The sequence below is a fragment of the Phyllostomus discolor genome, chromosome 6 (assembly GCF_004126475.2).
Source record: "Phyllostomus discolor isolate MPI-MPIP mPhyDis1 chromosome 6, mPhyDis1.pri.v3, whole genome shotgun sequence".
Lineage (NCBI taxonomy): Eukaryota > Metazoa > Chordata > Mammalia > Chiroptera > Phyllostomidae > Phyllostomus > Phyllostomus discolor.
In genome coordinates, this window is record NC_040908.2 from 46,365,221 (window position 1) to 46,385,151 (window position 19,931).

The following is a 19,931-nucleotide window of genomic DNA, read 5'->3' on the forward strand; positions in this document are numbered from 1 at the left end:
ATTTACTAATCAAATACTTCACTAGATTAAAATACAGTTTCCATATTTCCCTGCCTTCTAATCACTGCCTTTCTATTGGATGTGCCGGGAGAAAACTTCAGCGGCTGCTTGTAGTAAATACATTGTTTTAAATACCTCAGTGTCTGCTTAAATGAGTGTTGGTTTTTAAAATAATCATAATTAGAAATAGGTTAATGCTTACATTTATCAGCAGTTGTAATAGACGCTTTTTTTTTTTTTTTGCCTGAAAACCATGCGAACCGAGTTTCCAGGGCTCTCCTAACCTCGCCCCTGACTAGCCCAAATTCAAGGCAGTGCTGTGCCCTGCTGGCAGTGCAGCCTCACTGCAGGTAAGCAGCAAAGGTGGAAAGGGCTTTAGTGCTAGCCTTCCAAATTTGGGTCTGCAGTAAACAGACTCTTTGTATTGCGCCTATTAACCTTGCATATTCTTACATGAAGTGTTTATTTACAGGTAGCAAAAAATAAATACCCAACTAACTTTTCTCAACACTATAGGATGTTTGTTACTTTTCACGAGGACATTTCTTTCCTTCTTAGCAATTCGTCCTTGAGCTTCATGGAGGATGGGCTTTGTACCAGCTACCTTGCAATGCCCCGGTAGCAGGCAAGGAGACGTCCACCCGGGTGTACACATACTATTACAGCACCACGTCCTCAGTCTGCTCGGCAACGTAGCCTGCTGATGAGGAGGTGGTCACCACGGAAGAATGGAGAGAGGACAGGGACAAGCACTTTCTGATTGCCCACCAAGTGCCTGCGCCCATTCCAGCCCCGTCCGAGCAGGCTGGAGCACTCCTGGCGATTGTCAGCGCAGGTCTATGAGTAAGGGTGCTGACTCCAGTCCAGGTCCATCCCCTGACCCTGCAGTGCAGATGGGCATCCGAGAGGAGCTGGCCTGGGGCAGAGGTCCACCTGCTGAATAGATATGGCCCAAATTAAGAAGGCAAGTCAGAGTATGGCTTTCAATACTTTTATTAAGAAATATCAAAAGTCGATTACAGTTCCATACACAGTTTTACAAAGTTCAAGTGAAGGGGATGTAGGGATGCCATCAGTGCGCGTGCTTGCACACGAGGGTGGAAGAGGTCATCCTGTAACTCCCGGCACCCTGTCTGGCAGTGTGGTCCACACCCACGCTTTCCCACTTTTCCACCAGGTCACAGCACAATATCTTGACTTACTTGAAAGAATTTTAATGCACTATAAATACTTGTTAACTATTTCTCCTTTTATTTTGTCATCATCCTTCCATGGAAAAACTGGGCTGTTTAAAGGGAGCACATTTGATCACATTCACTGCAGTTTGTGTTACATTTTCACAAAGCCTGCTTCACGAGCTGTAAAACATTGCAGGTTACATGTTACCATATTACACTTGGGAGAGAGCCCACACACATTGTTATTTTTACTTAACATTTAACAAAAAAGGGGGGATCACTCAATTTATAAACAAAACACCATTAAGGATGGAACACGCCTGGCAATTCCACGGAGGTCCTCACAAGCGGCCAAAGCGTGGTCGAGAACAACTGGATGCAGGAACATCAACACAGAATACAGAAAGGGAGCTTCTTGGGGATGGAACATCATACTCTTTTGTTGGGGACATTGCATCAGAGGGGAATTACACTTTCAAGATAATCGGGGCTGGTAGGTCATTGGCACCCAATGGAAAACAGCAACGGTGTGGTGAGCCTTGGTGAAGGCTTGTGCTGGGTTATCTAAAAGTAGATTTCTGAAGACATTGTCCAGCAACATCAGAAAGAGCCACCTTCAGAGGAAGGACTCCTTGTTCACCCACATGAGACTGCGTGTCTCGTTGGGCTTGCATTCATACTCAATGACAGAGAAGGGGCTTCCCCACTGGCAATGGTCTCTCTTATGGTAATTGTAGAACTTGACTTGCCACACTGTCTCGAAGGTCCCAATGTTAGTGAACTGAGGGAAGAGAAACACACCTGTAAGAATCTCATTCTGCCCTGAGCAATAGACAAGAGTTAACGCCAGTGAGGTCTGACACCACTGGAATAATCAGTCAAGGCTCTTTGGGTCGGTGAAGCTTAGATCTTTACTCTAATGAACTATTTTTCTTTATTATGGGAGACATTTCCATGAAAATGTCTTTATAAAATCTTACTCCCATTGTATGAGTGGCATCTGCTATTGTATTGTCTTTAATAACAAGAACTCCCCAAATGTATCTGTTTTCCAAATTTAATTTCTGGGAACCATTTTAGAATCTCAGAATTTTATTTATTTTTTTATTCTTTGTAAATATTTTATTTATTTATTTTTAGAGAGAGGGGAAAAGAGAGAGAAAGACAAGGACAGAAACATCGATTGGTTGCCCCTTGCACAACCCCCCCCCCCCCCCCGCCCCCCCGCAACCAGGGACCTGGCCTGAAACACAGGCCTGTGCCCTGACTGGGAATTGAACCAATGACCCTTTGATTTGTTGGAGGACACCCAACCCACTGAGCCAGACCAATCAGTGCAGAATCTCAGAATTTTAGAGTTTGCCACAGAAATAGGGACTGGGAAAGGAAGAGAGAATACTGTTTAATAGCTGTCTTTTGGTTTCTGTTTCAAAAGACAGCTATACAAAATAACTTAAGTACAAGATAAGATATAATTTCACCTCCATCATCAATTTCAATTCTAGGGAAAATTTTATTGGAAACATTTGATTGTTAAAGACCCTACTTTCACTTTCAAATATTACTGATTATAAGTCAAAATCCATGCCCATACCACAGGCTTTGATTACACCACATTCAGAACCATATTTGAGTTCCTTCTAGGTGTCTTGCACATAAAAAATTTTGTATAAGGCATGAGTCTTACTCTCAGGAAGTCTGCACTCTACTTCCAGAAGGTAGGTCCCGCAAATAAGTGCATAGAAGTCTCCTGAACTACAAGTAAGCAATTCCCATGTAGCTGATAAGAGGGCACAGAATACCCTCGAGGCCACCGGGCAGGTGTTCAAATAGCCTGTGGGGTAGCCTGACCCTGCTACCACCTCCTGGAGCTATTTAGGGGAGCTGGCATTAAACAGCATGATGCTTGTCGTTATTTTCTCCTCTGATCCTTCCCTGTCATGGGAGGGGACGGGGACTGACTTGGCAGGATTCTTAGACTTGTCAGGAGCCAGAAGACATAAACAGGAAGGGCAGTGAGAAGTAAGTGCCTTCTGCATGCGGCTGCTATGGGAGGAGGGTGGTCAGGTGCTCCCAGACAGCTTTCCAAGATGCTCTCAACATTATATCCTGCTCCATTGCCTCATCCTGCTAATTTAATTCCGAAAACAAGATTTGGCTTTCCTTTGGGAAATTTGCTTGACTTGAAAGAGAGGATGATGTGCCTAGAGTCCACAGATCTACCCCCCAGATATGGAAATAAAGTATCTCTGTTTAGAGAGTCCTGGCTTAAAGACCTGTACAATTTTACAGCAGCTTTATACCTCACAACCTCTTGGAATCAGCCCAAATGTTTTATCATTCACCTGATGACAGACAGGATTTGGTATGTGTATAAAATGGCATTTCACTCAACAATAAAAGGGAGCATACTGATTCAGGCAGCAACAAGGCTGGCTCTGGATTGCAAAGACATGCTGAGCAAAAGAATCCAGACCCCAAAGAATACATAATCTGTAGTGACAGAATACAATCTATGCTGACAGCGAACATCTGTGGTTGCCCAGAACCTAGGGTGGGAGGAAAGGACAGTGACTGATGAAAATGGGCAATAAGAAACTTTTTAAGATGATGAAAATGTTTGGGTGGTTTTAGGAGTATATGTATATGTCTGTCAGAACTCACTAATCAGTGTGCTAAAATGGTGACATTTAGTATATGTAAACTACACCTCAAAGCTGATTAAAAATAGGAATACTTCTTTTTAATGACTCACAAGGAAACAGGTATTACAAATATTGCCAATGGGAACTTAATGATATAGTCTTTTGGTAATTTATACCAAGTGAAAGGCGTGATATACTTGGGTTCAGCAATTCCAACTATAATTTTTCTTAAGAACATCACAGAATTTAGAGTAGTAAAAAACTGAACATCGAGTGTCCATATTTAAGACAATAATTGTGACAAATCTATAAAGTAAAATACTATGTAGCATTTCTAAATGTAAATATTTAATAAACTTTTTCTAATGCTTTATATTGTTACCCGAACTAAGCAGAGTACCAATAAAAGTGTCTAGTATTGATGCAATTAAAATTATAAATGTTAATGCTGGAAATCTTGATGGGATAAGTGTTACTTTCTTCTATGTACTCATTTGTACTTTCAAAATTTAATAATTGATTTTTACTTTAATAATCAGAAAAACATGTTAAGCCAAACTGTATTTACATGTACTACCAAATTGTTAATATCCTTAATATAAAAGATTATATGAATTAGTAAGAATTACTAAGAACATTTGGATAAAACTAGAACACAGATCATTAAAAAGAAAAAAATGGCTAATATATGAAGATATTCAAATGTACTATTATTATTAACTAAAGCAATATAATTTTACTGAGACATTTACGTATCAACTTGGAAAATGTTTCTAAATACCAGAAGCTAAGCATCCAGCTATAGGAAAATACTATGAGAATGTGAAATATTCATAGGATGGATTTGTACAAGGTGAGGCAAAAGTAGGTTTACAGTTTTGAGCACGTGAAACACAGAGTTTATTTTTGTATTATTATTCATCAATTATATATTATTTTCCATATGAACAACTGCAAACCTACTTTTACCCCTCCCCCATATATCCATTAAACAGGAATTTAGGGTTTTTAATTATGAAAGTACTTAGAATAATGCCAACAAGAAAAAGATGGATAAAAAGAGTTTATATATAGTATGAGCTCAAATACATAAAATAAGGTAATAGGAAAAAATGAAAAAATATTAATAATAGAGCTTCTAAGTAAAGAAACTGAGTCATTTTCTATCTTTTTTACTCAGATATTTTTTACAATAAATATGTACTTTTATAATTAGAAAGGATATTTTAAATGGTGAAATGGATTTCATCTCTGAAAATTTAACATATATATTCCTCAAATCCTAGGGATTTTAACATATATGCTAATGAAAATTTTAAGTTGTGTACAACAGGGTATAATTAGTAAGAGTAGCATTAAGTCTCATTTTAGAAATCACCAAGATTTTTAAAGAGGGTTTAGTATTACTTATTATTATTGACCAGCATAGGACATTACACATTTTAAGTGCAATTTGATGAAATTAAGTTATAAAAATATTTTACAAACACTAGCTAATCTTTTGAGGTGAGGAGCCTGAAACCACACTAGGTAGGTAGAAGAAACAGTGCTGAGGCCTTTTTTGGAAACAGACTAAGTTGGTTGTAAGGAAAAAACAAAAAAAAACCTAAGATAATTATGACCACAGGTAAGAAGAAACTCATGTCTGAATAATCTTAAAACTAAGGAAGCCTCAGCCTAAGAATTCTCAGCAACACAAGAGACCAAAATAGGAACCTGCTGACAGCAATACTCATAGCTTAACAAATGGCGTATGAGGTGCCTCATATTCTGGTTTTGTTTCCCCTTTACTAAAGCTGCACCCAAGGGCATGGTGTAGTAAACTGGACTAACTGTGCATATATTTTCCCCTTTACCATGCCTCAGTTGTTTTCACTTCCCAGTAGCCTTATTTCTTCCAATTCTTTCTTCTGGAGTTCTATTTTCTGTGCATCTCACTACCTAGCTCAGAATCTTGTCCTCTGGCTAAGAACAGATGGAATCTTAAAAGCTGATATTCTTCCTGAAGAACAGAAGCAACTACATAGGCTCTTTACTCCCTCCCACCCCATCTGCGCTTTCCAAGGAAAGTTTGCCCAGGCAGGCTCCACAGGGGATGCAGTTTATGCAGGTATAATCTTGTGCATTTGCATAATACTATTTATTTTATATAACACTTTCTCATATGTCATTCCACATTGCTCTTGTGACTGATTTTAACATCTCCATTTTATGAATGTAAGAACAACTAAGATTCAGAGAGGTCAAGTGACTCGTCCTTGGTTTAGACTAGGAAGCCAGCTAAGGACAGAGGCAGGTCAAGATTCTGAGTTTCCTAATTCCTATCTAGGAACTGTCATTACTGTACCAAACTGTTTACATAAGCAAAAGACTAAGAGTTGATGATTGGTGTTTCCTTTTTTCTCCTTGAGTGAGAATGTACATGGATTGTCGCCTGTTGAATGCTTTAGGATTCTGCTATGGACTGAATGTTTGAATTCTTCCAATATTCAACCCTAAATCCTTGATGTGTGGTATTTGGAGGTGGATTTTCAGAGGTCACAAGGGCGGAGCCCTCATGAGTAGGATTAATCTCTCTCTCTCTCCTCTCCTTCATGTGAGGACACAGCAAGAAAGCAGCCATCTGTGAATATGGAAGCATGCTCTCACCACACACCAGATCTGCTGGCACCTTGACCTTAGACTTCCAGCCTCCAGAACTATGAGAAATAAATGTTCGTTGTTTGAACCACCCAGCCTGTTCTGTTCTGAAAATAACATTCTACTACATACCTGGACATCTGCTATAGTGTCCTTAAAGCCTTGGTACATTTTTATTTCACAACTAATGTGAAAGAGAAGCCATCAGATGCCAAGGGCAGAAGACACATTTGTTGTCCCCAGTAATAAAGAGTAATCTGAAGAGCTTGTTTTAAACAGTTTCTGTGGTCTTACTACCCATTGGCCTAGAACCCCAGAGTATTTCCCTGTATTCACCATGCCACCCACCTCCACTGGAGACATGTGGTATTCACCAATAATAAAGTCATTCAGAAATCCATTGACTTAGGAGCATAGAACAAGCTTATTATATTGAAAAATGTGGTGTTACTTCATCACTACACAAATTCAGTATAAATAAGCATCTGTGACTTTAGTGTGGCATGACCTATTAATTTCTACTAGATTCCAAACTCCTCTATGCCTGCAATACTTCAAGTGTTATTATGAAATACATGTTTTTCATTTCTCTTAGCTGAATACATAGGGCTAAAAGCTCTGGGTCTTATAAAGTATCTCTCACTTTGTAAGAAACCATCCAACAGGTGATTGTGCCATTTTACCTTCCTACTGGCAATATGAGAGTTTTGGTTGCTCTGCATCCCCTCCAGCAGTTGGCATTGCTGGTCCTTTTAAGCACACCCACAGTGGTAAGGATAAGGAAGGCAGTAAGGAGCATGCCAATATGACAGAAAAGGAAAAACTACAAAGAAAAACTATAAGGAAAAATTATAAGGAAAAGACAGCAAAACTAAAATCTGTCTTTTTGAAAATGCCTTTAAAATGGATAACTTTGTAATGAAACTGAGAAAAAAAATAAAACAAATGACCAGGTCAGAAATTAGAGGCACCGTCACTATAGATCCCATAGACCTTAAATTAGGAACAACTTGACACCAAAATATTTAATGGAAAAGACAAATTGAAACATACAAACTATCAGTAGATCTTAGATTTAGTAGATTTCCTTATTTACTAAAGAAATTGAATTTGTCATTAAAAATCTTCCCAGAAAGAAAACTTCAGGTCCAATTGGCTCCATTGATAAATTCAGATATTGAAGGGAAAAATATACACAAATTCTTTCAAATAACTGAGTAAAGAACCATTTTCAGTTCATTTTATGAAGCCAATGTTACCCTCGTACTAAAACCGGACAAAGATGTTAGAAGTAAAGGGCAATTATAGATGGAAATCCCTCATGGACTTATGCATAAAATTTGCTTATAATTTTCATTTGTTTGAGATACTGGTAAGTCAAATCCAGCGATATATAATAAGGATAGTACATCCGGATCAAGAGAGATATATCCTTGGAACTCAAGGATGGTTCAATATTTGAAAATCCATGTAATTCATCAAATTAACAAAATAAGGAGAAAAACCATATAATCGTATCAGTACACACAGAAAGAGTGTTTGGCAATTCAACATTCATTCATGATGAAAACTCTTAGCAAACTAGGAATAGAAGGAAAGTTTTTCAATCTGATTAAAGAGCATTGATTTAAAAAACAAACAAACCCCTATAGTTAACATCATCCTTAATGGTAAAAGACTCAGTCCTTTCCTTGTAAAATCAGAACAAGGCAAGGTTATCAGCTCCTATTACTCCTCCTATTCAGCACCATATTGGAGGTCTGAGCCTCCAACCTAAGGCAAGAGGGAAAACAAGGGAAGTCAGGGTATCTCTATTCACATACGTACAACTATGCTTGGAGAAAATAGTAAGCAATATAACAAGAAGCTGCTAGAATTCATATGTGAATTTAGAAAGCTTGTAGAGTACAATATCAACTTATACAAATTGCTATATTTCATAAAGAAAATGCTAGCACTGAAAATTGGTATTTTTAATATTTCATATATTGTGTAGGTAAAAATTGACATTGCACTACGTGTATTTGTAAATCATAGTTAAATTAAGCCATTTTCCACATGTGTACTTCTTTTGTGAATTGTCCATTTAGTTTTTAAATTATTTTTCTTTTTTAAAAGATTTTATTTATTTATTTTTAGAGAGGGAAGGAAGGGAGAAAGAGAGAGAGAAACATCAATGTGCAGTTGCTGGGGGCTGTGGCCTGCAATCCAGGCATGTGCCCTGACTGGGAATCAAACCTGCGACACTTTGGTTCACAGCCCACGCTCAATCCACTGAGCTATGGCAGCCAGGGCTAAATTATTTTTCTATTTATTTTTAAAATTATTTCTCTATTTCAGCTCTGGCTGGCATAGCTCAGTGGATTGAGCATGGGCTGGGAACCAAAGTGTCCCAGGTTCGATTCCCAGCCAGGGTACATTCTTGGGTTGCAGGCCATAACCCCCAGCAACCGCACACTGATGTCTCTCTCTCTCTCCCTCTCTCTCTCTCTCTTTCTCTCTCTCTCTCTCTCTCCCCCTCTCCCTCCCTAAAAGTAAATGAATAAAATCTTTAAAAAAATTATTTCTCTATTTCCCACATCCTATGGCTATCTTTTTTTATAGATTTCTAAGAATTCTTTGTGTATTAAGTTAGAGATCTTGCCAAATGACAAGACAGAGCTGACATGGGGAACAACTTTTATTATTTGTGTGTACACGGGCAAGATTACCTCCTTCCACACACACAGCCTCAACACAAGTTCAGATGCCTCCCTGCTGTATTCCCCTCACCTCCCACCAGTCTCCCACTGAAGAGGGCCAACCGAAGGGGAAGATTATGATGATCTGTGCAGACAGAATCTCCACTTGGACTCTCTCCTTGGGAGAAGTGGGGAATTAGTCATGTCAAAACACCGGTCAACATCGCTTTTTGAAGTGGGAGTTCAGAGCTTTTAGAGCTGAGGTATCACTTTATTAACTCCCAGTACCAGAGGCTGTGGAATTATTTGAATAGAGATCACTGTCATTGATCTGAGTTAGGTGGCATTTAACTGCTTCCTGACTTGAGCTTCAGTGGCAGGAAAGGGCTTTGGAGAAAGAAGTTACTAAAGGCAGCAGCAGTGTCTACACGGTCGGTAGCAAAGCAAGGCAACACAGCTTAGGAGACCAGCCATGTTACAAACAATTTTTTTCTGCAATTCTTATTTGCTTTTTAATTTAAACCACTTTTTAATGAAAATTTAATTTACCTTTATTTATGATGTTTGACAGAAAATTTACCTTGTGTATAATCAAAGCTTTTAATTTTAACCTTTGGATTTCTTCCATTTCTTTTAGGTTTAGATTATTTTTATTTTGATTTTTTTTTAAAGCTGGCTTTTTACAGATAATCCCTTGATCCATCTGGAAATTTGGGGGCATAATATTAGGAAAGAACAACAATGACGTTTCTCCTAAATAGCCAATTATCTCAGCATCATTTATCCAATGATTTAAAAATTAAAAATATGTATGTTGAAGTATTATATATTATGAACTTTAGGTTCATAAGAAACTTCTCAGGCATACAGTTAATTCTGCTTCCCTTGATTCACAAACTTAATTGGATTTACTTGGACATCCCAAGACTTCCCTGTTACCTATGAAAGTGTGATTGTGTCTGTAAATTATAATAGTTAAGCTTTGAAACATTGGTGCCAAAAATCATAAAATAGAGTAAACGGCTATGTAAGGCATAAACTACTAGGATGAAATTGGAATTTAACTTTAGAGTTGCTGACTTGATAAAGAAATCTCTAATTTCAGTTGTTTTCCTTAGACTAACTCTGTTATAGATAGGGTACAAATGCACGGTCAGTGCTCACCCTAAAAGCTGTTGGAACAACGAATTATCAATCACCTGCTTCTTCTAGATGTGGAGCTTCTGTGTAAGAACCTAGGTTTCACTGCTGTGACTCCAGTCTCGAGTCACAGCACAGAGATTGCAGACCCTTCCCCTCCAGCCTACCCCCAAAGCATCTAGTTAACTTAAGGGCTTGTCAGCCTTTTAGTGTATACCTGTACAGGCAATCCAGACTCTGGTGAGTCACAAACTCTTTCTTTTCATGACTAAGTCTGAATCACTCTCACATTTAAAAAAATACCTGTACTTCAGCCATTCAAAATAATGCAGAAATTCTCACCTTACAGATCCAATTAAAACGTTTTTAATCAAGTCCTTTCCAAATGCTTGAGTTAATCTTCTTCCACTGTGTTCTGTTTATACCTATAGCAAAAGTAGTACCCTCTGGTCTTTCTAAGACCAGAGACGAAGGAGGGAGTAGCAGCCTCAGGAAGTAGACAGAGGAAGCTCTGATCCCCAGTGCATACTGGTGATGGAGAGAAGGAGAGGAAGTTGAGCACTGGGAAGACAGGGTACAGTCTCATTTATGGTGGCCTCTTCTGCACTTGACCCAGTGCTCAGAACAAGTTTAGTGAGAAAATGAACATCTAAGTTAGCTCACCTGCCCTCTGGATTTCATTAAAATTCTGATAACTTTGGTATTTGCAGTTCTGCTTCAAGTTAATGTTTCTTTTCAACTCTAATTATGTATGCTATTCTTGATATACTAGGAGTGGAAGAATGCTTCTTTTATATGAAAGATTTATTTTGATCCAACTACTTTTTATTAGCTCTGTGCTTTGAAAATAGTTTCCTAGTGGTCCAAGCATGCATTTTAAAACTCTAGAAATAGATGGTTTTTTCAGAAAAACAACTAAAATGGACTCAACAAAGCCCCATAAAAGCAAAAGTTCTAGACTAAGTTAAAAGTTAAACATATTTCTTCCAAACAGCTTTATTTTGGATGTGACTTCTATGGGGAAATTCTGTCAGACTTTCAAGTAACAGCTAAGTCTTAACGCTATTAAAATTGATTCAGAACACAAATTATGAAAAAGTTCCCCATTTGTTTTATAAAGCTATCAAACTTGACAACAGAACTTAGTTTGCAAAAGCCTTCTAATTTTTTCCTCTCCTCTCTATCTCTTCTCCATTTTACACATTGCCACCAGGCTGATTTTTAACAACATGCAAATCTTATCACAGTACCCAGAACAAGAACTCCTACACTGAAAGATGTTTAAAAAGAGTAGTAGTGGTGGAGTGGAATTGTTAGGTGAACCGTACACACATAATTATAAAATCTGATAAAATATCAACAAAAACTGAAACTTTAAAAAAGTAACTAAAAGCAGGACAGAAACCAGAAGAGAGTCACCTCAAAGGACCTCAACCACAACAGGTAAGGGTTGCTCTTCTGATTTTTTGCCTGAGGTCACTCCTCAATCCCCTGCAGGTCTGGCAGAAGAAAATGACAGCTTTATCTGCCAGAAGCGGCAGAAGACAGCGTTCAGGAATGGCGGGGCAGCGGAAATATTCCAGGAAAATCCTGGAAGCAAGAGGGCTGCAGTAGTGGTGAGACCCAAAATCTGACTGTAACTCTGGCATAGCTGCTGGCTAACTTCATGTATGGACTAGTGGGAAGGGGGCAGCCTAGGGACCTACTGAAAAAGCAGACAAACCAGTAAAGAGTCAATCCTTGAAAGAAAATTATGCTGAATCATACTGTAAATTCAATGTTTTTTTTTTTCTTTTTTGATTGCATCCTCCCAGACTTAAGTTAGAGCCTTACTTGTTTGAAATGTCTAGGCAAAGGGCTCAGGACTGGCAGAGGAGATGAAAATTTAGGGGAACTTCAGGGTGGATGAATCCCAAAATCTTAGCATAAATCATCTACTATATTTTGCTGTGTATAATGCATAATTTTTTGCCCAAATTTTTTAGGGAAAAATAAGGATGCACATTATACAAGGGTAGTATTAATTCTGTAACTACATAACTGTTTTTAATTATTTTATTTATGCTTATGTGTTAAAAGTGTAACTCTAGAAAGCAATAACAATGTTCATATGCAAAATAATACCCTGGGATAAGATCATGGGTTTTGCTTCTAAATATAAATAAATAAATAATTGGACTAAAAAATTAAGAGAATTTTTCCTAAAAGTTTGGGCCAAAAACATGGGTGCACATAATATATGGCAAAATATGGTAATTCTTTGGTTGCTTGCTAAACTCCACCAGCACAAGGGATTAGGCTAGAAAGTTAGCAACTGGAAGTTGAAAAAACTAAGTAGACAAATCAGCTGCTACACACTGTTGGCAAGACAGAGTTTGTTGTTTGAGTCCAGTACTGTTTTTTGCATGCTGGAATATATAAAGATAATAATCCTCAGATGAATAAAACAGAAACTAGATTCTGTAATATATTATCTACAATGTTTAGTTTCTAACCAAATGTTAACGAGCTTGCAAGAAAACAGGAAAGTATGACCCATATTCAGAAAAAAATAGTATTCTATAGTAAGTTACTCTAAATGGAGCCAAATGTTGGCTTTACCAGATCAATACTTAAGACCAGAAATTATAAATATGCTCAAGGAAGTAAAGGGGAACATGGTTTCAGTAAGCAAATAGATAGGGAATCTCAAGAAATGGGAAACTATAAAAATTACAAATAAAAATCCTAGAACTGAAAAAAGTGATAGAAAAAATGAGAAGATAAGTATAATAGCAGACTTGCAATAATAGAAGAAAATAATTAGCGTATTTGAGGACACACCACTAGAAATGATTTAATTTGAAGACCCAGAAGGCAAAATTGAAGAGAATTGAACAGGACCTACAAAACCCATGGAACAACACCAACCTGTCAAACATATGTATAGTTGGCAGCCTATATGCCAAGGAGAAAAGAGAATAGAGTTGAATAATTTTTTAAACAAAATAATGGTTAAAACTAATCCAAATTTCATAAAAAATAAAAACCTATACCTTATGGATTCAAGGAACTCAGTGTACCCCAAGCAAAAGAGGTATAAGAAACCACACTTAGGTGCATCACAGTCAAACTACTGAAAACCAGAACTGTACAATATGCAAAGGGATCATTTTTATATTTACGTACATGCATAAACATTATGCACATATGTGTCTTATAATTCAATTAAAAGTTCTCAGTGCAAAAAGGAAAGAAATAAAGATAAGACCAGAAATCAATGAAGTAGAAAAACAGACAGCAAAACATACAAAATCAAAGCTGGGTTTTTATAAGTCCAATAAAATTGATAAGCCTCCAGTTAGGTTAATCAGATTAAAAAAGACAAATTATGAAAATTAAGAGTGAAATAGTGGACATCACTGGAGATCCTAAGACATTCAAGGATAGTGGGGAATTATTATCAACAACTGTGAGCCAATAAATTTGACAACAGAACTGATATAGATGAATGGCATCCAAGATAAATTATAAATATTAACTCAAGAAATAAAACCTGAATAGCCCAATGTCAACTAAGGAAATTGAATTCGTAACTAAAAACCTTCAAACAAAGTAAAATATGTGCCTTTTTTGGTGAATTCTATCCAACATTGAAGAAGAAGAATAGTATCAATTCTCCACAATTTTATACAGCCAATATTATCTGATACCAAAAGTAGATGAAGACATCACAAGAAAACAAAACTACAAATCAATATCCTTAAGAAACATATATGTAAGAAATTTCAACAAAATATTAATGATTCAAATCCAGTCATATATAGAGAGAATACACCATGACTAAATGGTATTTAATTTTGGAATCAAAGTTGTTTTAACACTAAAAAACCAATATACTTTACCATAGAACAAAATAAAAAAGAAAACACCATATGATTACCTCAAAAGACAGAGAAAAACATACTTGAAAACATTTGACAACAAATTCATGATAAAAACTCCTAGTAAACAAAGGATCGAAGGGAAATTCCTTAACCTGATAAAAGGAGTTTATAACAAACAAACAAAAACAACCCTACATCTAAATTCATTCTTAGTATTGAATAACTGAATGCCAATAAATTTAACAAAATATAAAAATATGTACAGGAACACTGTAATATATTATAGATAAATTTTAAAAGATGCAAATAGAGATTTCATATTTATGTATTGGAAAGTTCAATATTAAAGTATCAAATGTCTTCAAATTAACCTACAGATATAATGCAAAACCAATTACTATTCCAATTTTTGGAGAAACTGACAATTCTAAAATCTGTATAAAAATGCAAAGGGCCTAGAGTAGCCAGAATAATTTGGAATAAACAGAGCCAGAAGATGTATGCAACCTGATTTAAAGACTACAGTATAGATCATGAAAGAAAATTCTTTGGCTCTTCTAGGTCTTTTGCATATCAAAATGTAAAAGACTGATACATAATTAGTACATAAAGCAACTAAAATTCTCATATATTGCTGGTAGAAATATGAAATGGTAGCAGTTTGGATATTTCTCATAAAATTAGTCATATGCTTACCATGTGACTCATCCAATCCTCAAAAGTAATGAAAAGGCATTCACACTACGATTCACACTCAAGTGTTCATAAAAGTTTTATTCATAATACCAAAAGCTGAAACCAACCTGTATGTCCATTTAAATAAACTACAGTATATTCATACAATGGATACTACTTAATGATAAAAGGAACCAACTACTGATACATGCAATAGCATGGATGGATCTCAAGAATATTATGCTATGTGAAAGAGGTCAGACACAACAGTATGCTTCTATTTAAATGAAATTCTAGAACAGTTAGAACTAAGTTATTGAGACAAAGAGCTAAGGATGGGCTAGGATTGGGAGACTGATTACAAATGAGCATGAAGGACTTTTTCAGGTGACAGAAATGTTCTATATTTTTACCAGGGCAGTGATTGTACAGTAGTATCCATTTCTCAAAACCTATGAAAATATACACTTAAAATTGGTGCATTTTATTATAGGTAAATTTATATCAAAGTTGATTTTAAACCCTACAATGAATTCCTATAGGCATTAGGATAAATCTAAAAGCAAAGGTCCTGTAACATCTATCCTCTACTTACCTCTCCAGCTTTATCATAAGCCAGTCTCTGCCTCATTCTCTACTGCAGTTGGGCTCCTGTCATTCATTAGAACACATCACCCTCTTGACCTTAGTAGCATTTCTTTCCTCACATGCTCCCTCTTCCCCAAACTCTTGTTCATTCTTTAGTTCTTCCTTGAGAAAGCCATCCTCAAAATCTTAAACTAGGATAAGACCCCTCGTATGTGCTTCACAAACACCATTATTTTTCACTACACTTTATGCAATAATAATTTGCTTCATTATTGATAACCATGTATAAATTATGTTTTGCTCTTCTAGATTACAAACTCCATAAAGCTAGGGATATCTATTTTGTTTACCCCTTTTTTCCCACTAACTAATATATAGGAAATCATCACATATTTGCTGACAAACCAAGAAAATAAAAACTTGTAAAATGAAAATTTAAAAATTCTAAATAAAATATGAACAAATTAAATTTAGGAATATATTAAAAATAATACAGTATGTTTAAGGAGGACTTATTTTAGAAAATTAAGTTATTTTAGTATTTAGAAAGTATGTTATATAATTATTACATTAATATATCAAAGGAGATAAATTATCTCCATAGATGGGAAAAGGAATTAGAAGAAATTTCATACATCCAATTTTAAAAAATATCTTTTAATGAACTAGAAAAATGGATGTTTTAACATAATAAATATTTGAAATTAACATTGTATCTAACAGTGTAACTCTGGAGACAAGGATATCCTTTATCACCTCTAGCATGCAAAATTATTCTAGAAACATTAGCCAACGCAATTAGGCCAGGAAAAATCAGGAAATGACCATTATATGTAGATTATGACTTTCTATCTGAAAAACGCAAGATCATTATCTGAAAAATTTTTGTAAGCACTTTGAGTAATGTGTCCAGTTCCAAAATACATGAACACATATTAAAAAGTAATGTATTTAAAACAATGCAATACTGGCATAAGAATAGACATCAATGGAATACATTAGAAAGTGTAAAAAGAGTCTTAAAATTTTTCTCACATAAAAAATTATTGTGAAACTAACCTTTGGAGAAGTATGGATTATTTAGTTATATTGGGATATTATAAACAAATAGATTCTAATGTGAAACCATGAATTTAAATATTTTGTAACTTCATAATATTTCATTTTATACTTAAGGGGAAAGAGTGATTCTTTTCTGGGGTTTCCGTTTGCCTGTGTACACACCCCGGGCCCCCAAGCAGGCCTTACCGGTATGCTGATCTGGATGGACTGGCGTTCTCCGCTCTTGGTTGGGGCCACACCTTCTGTGTCATAGGTGCCCACATACACAACTCTGTCCCCATTAGGCTCTTTTGACTTCAGTTCCAGTGGAACAACCACACCGCCAATGGAAATATTCCTGCAATGGATGTGAGTTGAGCACATTTGGTAGGAATTAGCTTGTGGTCCTGGTCTTGACCACAACCCTAGGCAAGAACCCTACGGGGTATGACCAAAGGAGACATTGTGTATGATAGAAAGTTCTGAAAGTTTAGGAACCAGTCATATGACCTTAGACCAACTACTTAACCTCTCTGGACTGACAGCGTTCTCATCTAGAATATTTGTACAAGGCCAAGTCAGACTCTCAGTGTCCTCCTCTTGAGTTTCTCATCTGAAGAGCTAGTAAAACCTGCCTGTACCCATCCCCACCCCAAACCCCACAGACATTAAGATTCGGTTGGTCTGGGGTGTGGTTTGGGCACTGGGAAATTTATGTTAAGATTCTCTAGGTGATTCTAAAGTGTAGGTAACGTTGAGAACCATTGGAATATGGGCATTGAAATCCCCTTGAAAAAATTAAAGTGTAACTAGAAAAAAATAGTTTTGTCATTAATACAAATTTATTTTTAGATTAGCTTGAAAAATAGATAACTACCTTGAAGAAAATGGCATAAAGAATAGATAATTTGAGAGAAGAGGTTACCTGGAAGGACAGGAAAGAAAAAGTCTGGATCACACAGAGATACACAGAATACTGGGAACATTGGGAAATGTGAAGGTAAGGGGTTCATGGAGCTGTATGGGATAACAACAGATGGATAGACCAGGAGCGCCCCACAACCCAGGTTTGGTCCTATGCCCACCTCCCAGCTCAGTGCATGGCAGATGATATAAATGCTGATTATTTCCTCCTTTCAAGGCTGGACGTCACATCATGCTTAGGTGGAGGCTGAGAGGTAAAGCACTTCACTCTTGGGTACTTCCTCATAAGCTGCTGCACCCTCCCACACCACTGCTAGGTGCATCAACTGGGGAATAGGGAATGAATAATTCCTGTAAAGATGTTGCTAATCCCAGGCACCATCACCAGGCTGAACAGACAACTCCGGAGAAACAGAAAAACACCAGACATGGAAAACCATCAAACAAAGCCAAGCAGAGAAGGCTGAGCTCTGACTTGTGGCTGCGTTTCCAGCCCCCTGGTCTGCAGCCACGTAAGGGCAAACGGAGGAGTGGGAAGCATCCTCAGGGAGCCCCAATAATCACCCCACCCCCGCCTTTACACTTCATTCCTAAGCTTTTCTCCTTTCTTCAGCCTCGTGGGCAGATCTGGGCGGGAAGCCAGGACCCGAGAGCCGAGGTCCGGGATTGCGGCGAGGTGCCCCCATCTGCACCTCCCCGGGCACCTGGGGGATCCACGCGGATGGCTGGACAGAAGGGATGAAAAAATTTACTAATAACAAACAGACAAACAAAAACATTGGCTTCCTGTGGCTGTTTTAAACATTTCATCCCGCCATGAGTGGAAGGAAGCCAGAATAAAGGAAAGAAAAAAGGCAGAGGAGGGGACCCAGGAAACGGAGCTGACTTTTGCCCCCCACCTCTGAGTCCCGCTGGGTGCGGCGCGAGCCAAGAGGGTGCCGGGAGGCTCAGGCGTCCCGGGGGCCTCAGTCCTCCGCACTGACCCCAAGGGGCACCACACATCGGCAGCGCACGCCTGCACTCACTCGACCTGCAGCGTGGTGGGCTTAATCTTGACCTCCACCTTGTAGGAGGAGCCAGTGAGCAGCTTGATGGTGCGGTTCTGGCCGAAGCGCTGCCCGTCCACCTTGAAGAAGACCGGGCCATCGTTGGGCTGGATGCGCAAAGCGATGGAGAGGCGCACCAGGCCGGGCAGGTCCCCCATGGCTGTGCTCAGGGCAGGAGCGGTGATTCCGGGGGGCGGAGAAGAGCGCGGGCTGCCACCGAGTGGCTGGAGCGGGATGGGCGGAGGGGAAGCGCGAGACAGAGAAGGAGGAGGAGGGGAGGCTGCCGTTAGTAGCCTGTACCGTCGCGGCAGTCCTCACTGGCTTTTGAGAAGCAGCTCCTGAGGTTGCGACCTCCTGCCCTACTCGGCGAGGAGGCGCACCGCAAGGACAGCTGCGAGGCCCCGAGCCTCCCCATCCCCCTGCTCCCAACGCTGCGTCCTCCAAGCACCAGTGGGCTCCCTCCGGCCAGCAGGCCGCAAGTAGATCAGTGCAGCTGGGGACGAGAGAGTTAATCCTGTTTACGCACCACAATCCCCTGCAACTAGGGGAGAAGAGAATATTTAGACTCCTCCTAGAGCGGCGCGATTCCGTCCATGGGGAGGATAGGAAGGAAGGGTGTAGGTACTGGGGTTCAGCGACACTACACCAAGAAGCGAGACCTCGGAATCTGGATACCGCCTCTGTCAGCCAGGAGGTGTGGACCACATTGCTCGCGGCTTGGGCTCCTGGAAGGAAGGAGGAGGCTGAGAGGCGAGAGGGAGACGGGAAGCCCCCGGGGCAGGAAACCGCTAGCCAGTGATTTAAATTTCAGGAAATAGGAGTCTTTCCAAAGCTTAGGGGAAATGGCTGAGTGAAGGCGCAGTTCCTCCTAACGTGGACTGTAAACTACACTGAATTAGGGATGTAAGCAAGAAAAGGGTAAAGAAAAAGAAAACAAGAAATATTCAAGGACCTACGCCTTCTTGTGAGTGTGTCTTCATTATGCATATCCTTGTCCCAATGTAATGAATGACACACACATTTTTACAGATCTTGATGGATTAACTATTAGCCACGTAAAAGGCAACTGGCATATCTCTTAAGGCATAGCTGATGGACAATGGCCAGGAGGCAGCCTCAATAGAAGATTACTGGCAGAGCACTTGGTCGGACACTGCAGAGTTTAGATTTGCGTATTAAGTGTGATTAGAGAGACCTCAAGGAAGAAGTCAGTGGACAGATCTTGACTTTGGAAGCAAGGAAAGACCAGGGGTGTTAGGGCTCTGTTGCGGATGGCTTTAGGTGTCGGAGAGTGAGCGAGCTTCTGCTTCAGCACCACCTAGGTGGATAGTACCAGGGACGGTGAGCACACCTGGGGGTTCAAGAAGAGGGTTAGTGAGGACATCGAAAGTGCTTTATTTCCTACATTATTGTACAAAAATAAATCAGCGTTAATTCTCATTCCAGAGTTGCTCACATTATTCCCTCCACTATTCTGTATAGTGTTTTAAATTCTGTGGGGCAGCAG

At 38.7% G+C, this 19,931-nt stretch overlaps 1 protein-coding gene across 2 annotated transcripts; it reads right to left on the reverse strand.

Annotated features, from left to right (window-relative positions):
• Positions 1 to 1,480: 1,480 nt before the first annotated feature.
• On the reverse strand, positions 1,481 to 19,155 carry CNRIP1 (cannabinoid receptor interacting protein 1). 2 transcript variants are annotated; one of them, XM_028516244.2, is made up of 3 exons: positions 18,404 to 19,150; positions 16,662 to 16,812; positions 1,481 to 1,959 (listed from the first exon to the last, which is right to left on the reverse strand). In XM_028516244.2, exons 1-3 carry the CDS (start codon positions 18,580 to 18,582, stop codon positions 1,795 to 1,797), a joined length of 495 nt encoding a protein of 164 aa, XP_028372045.1. In that variant the 5' UTR covers positions 18,583 to 19,150; the 3' UTR covers positions 1,481 to 1,794. The 2 variants fall into 2 exon arrangements, with proteins under 2 accessions (XP_028372045.1, XP_035883950.1); XM_036028057.1 differs by lacking the exon at positions 1,481 to 1,959 and having other exon boundaries at positions 16,479 to 16,812; positions 18,404 to 19,155.
• Positions 19,156 to 19,931: the final 776 nt, after the last annotated feature.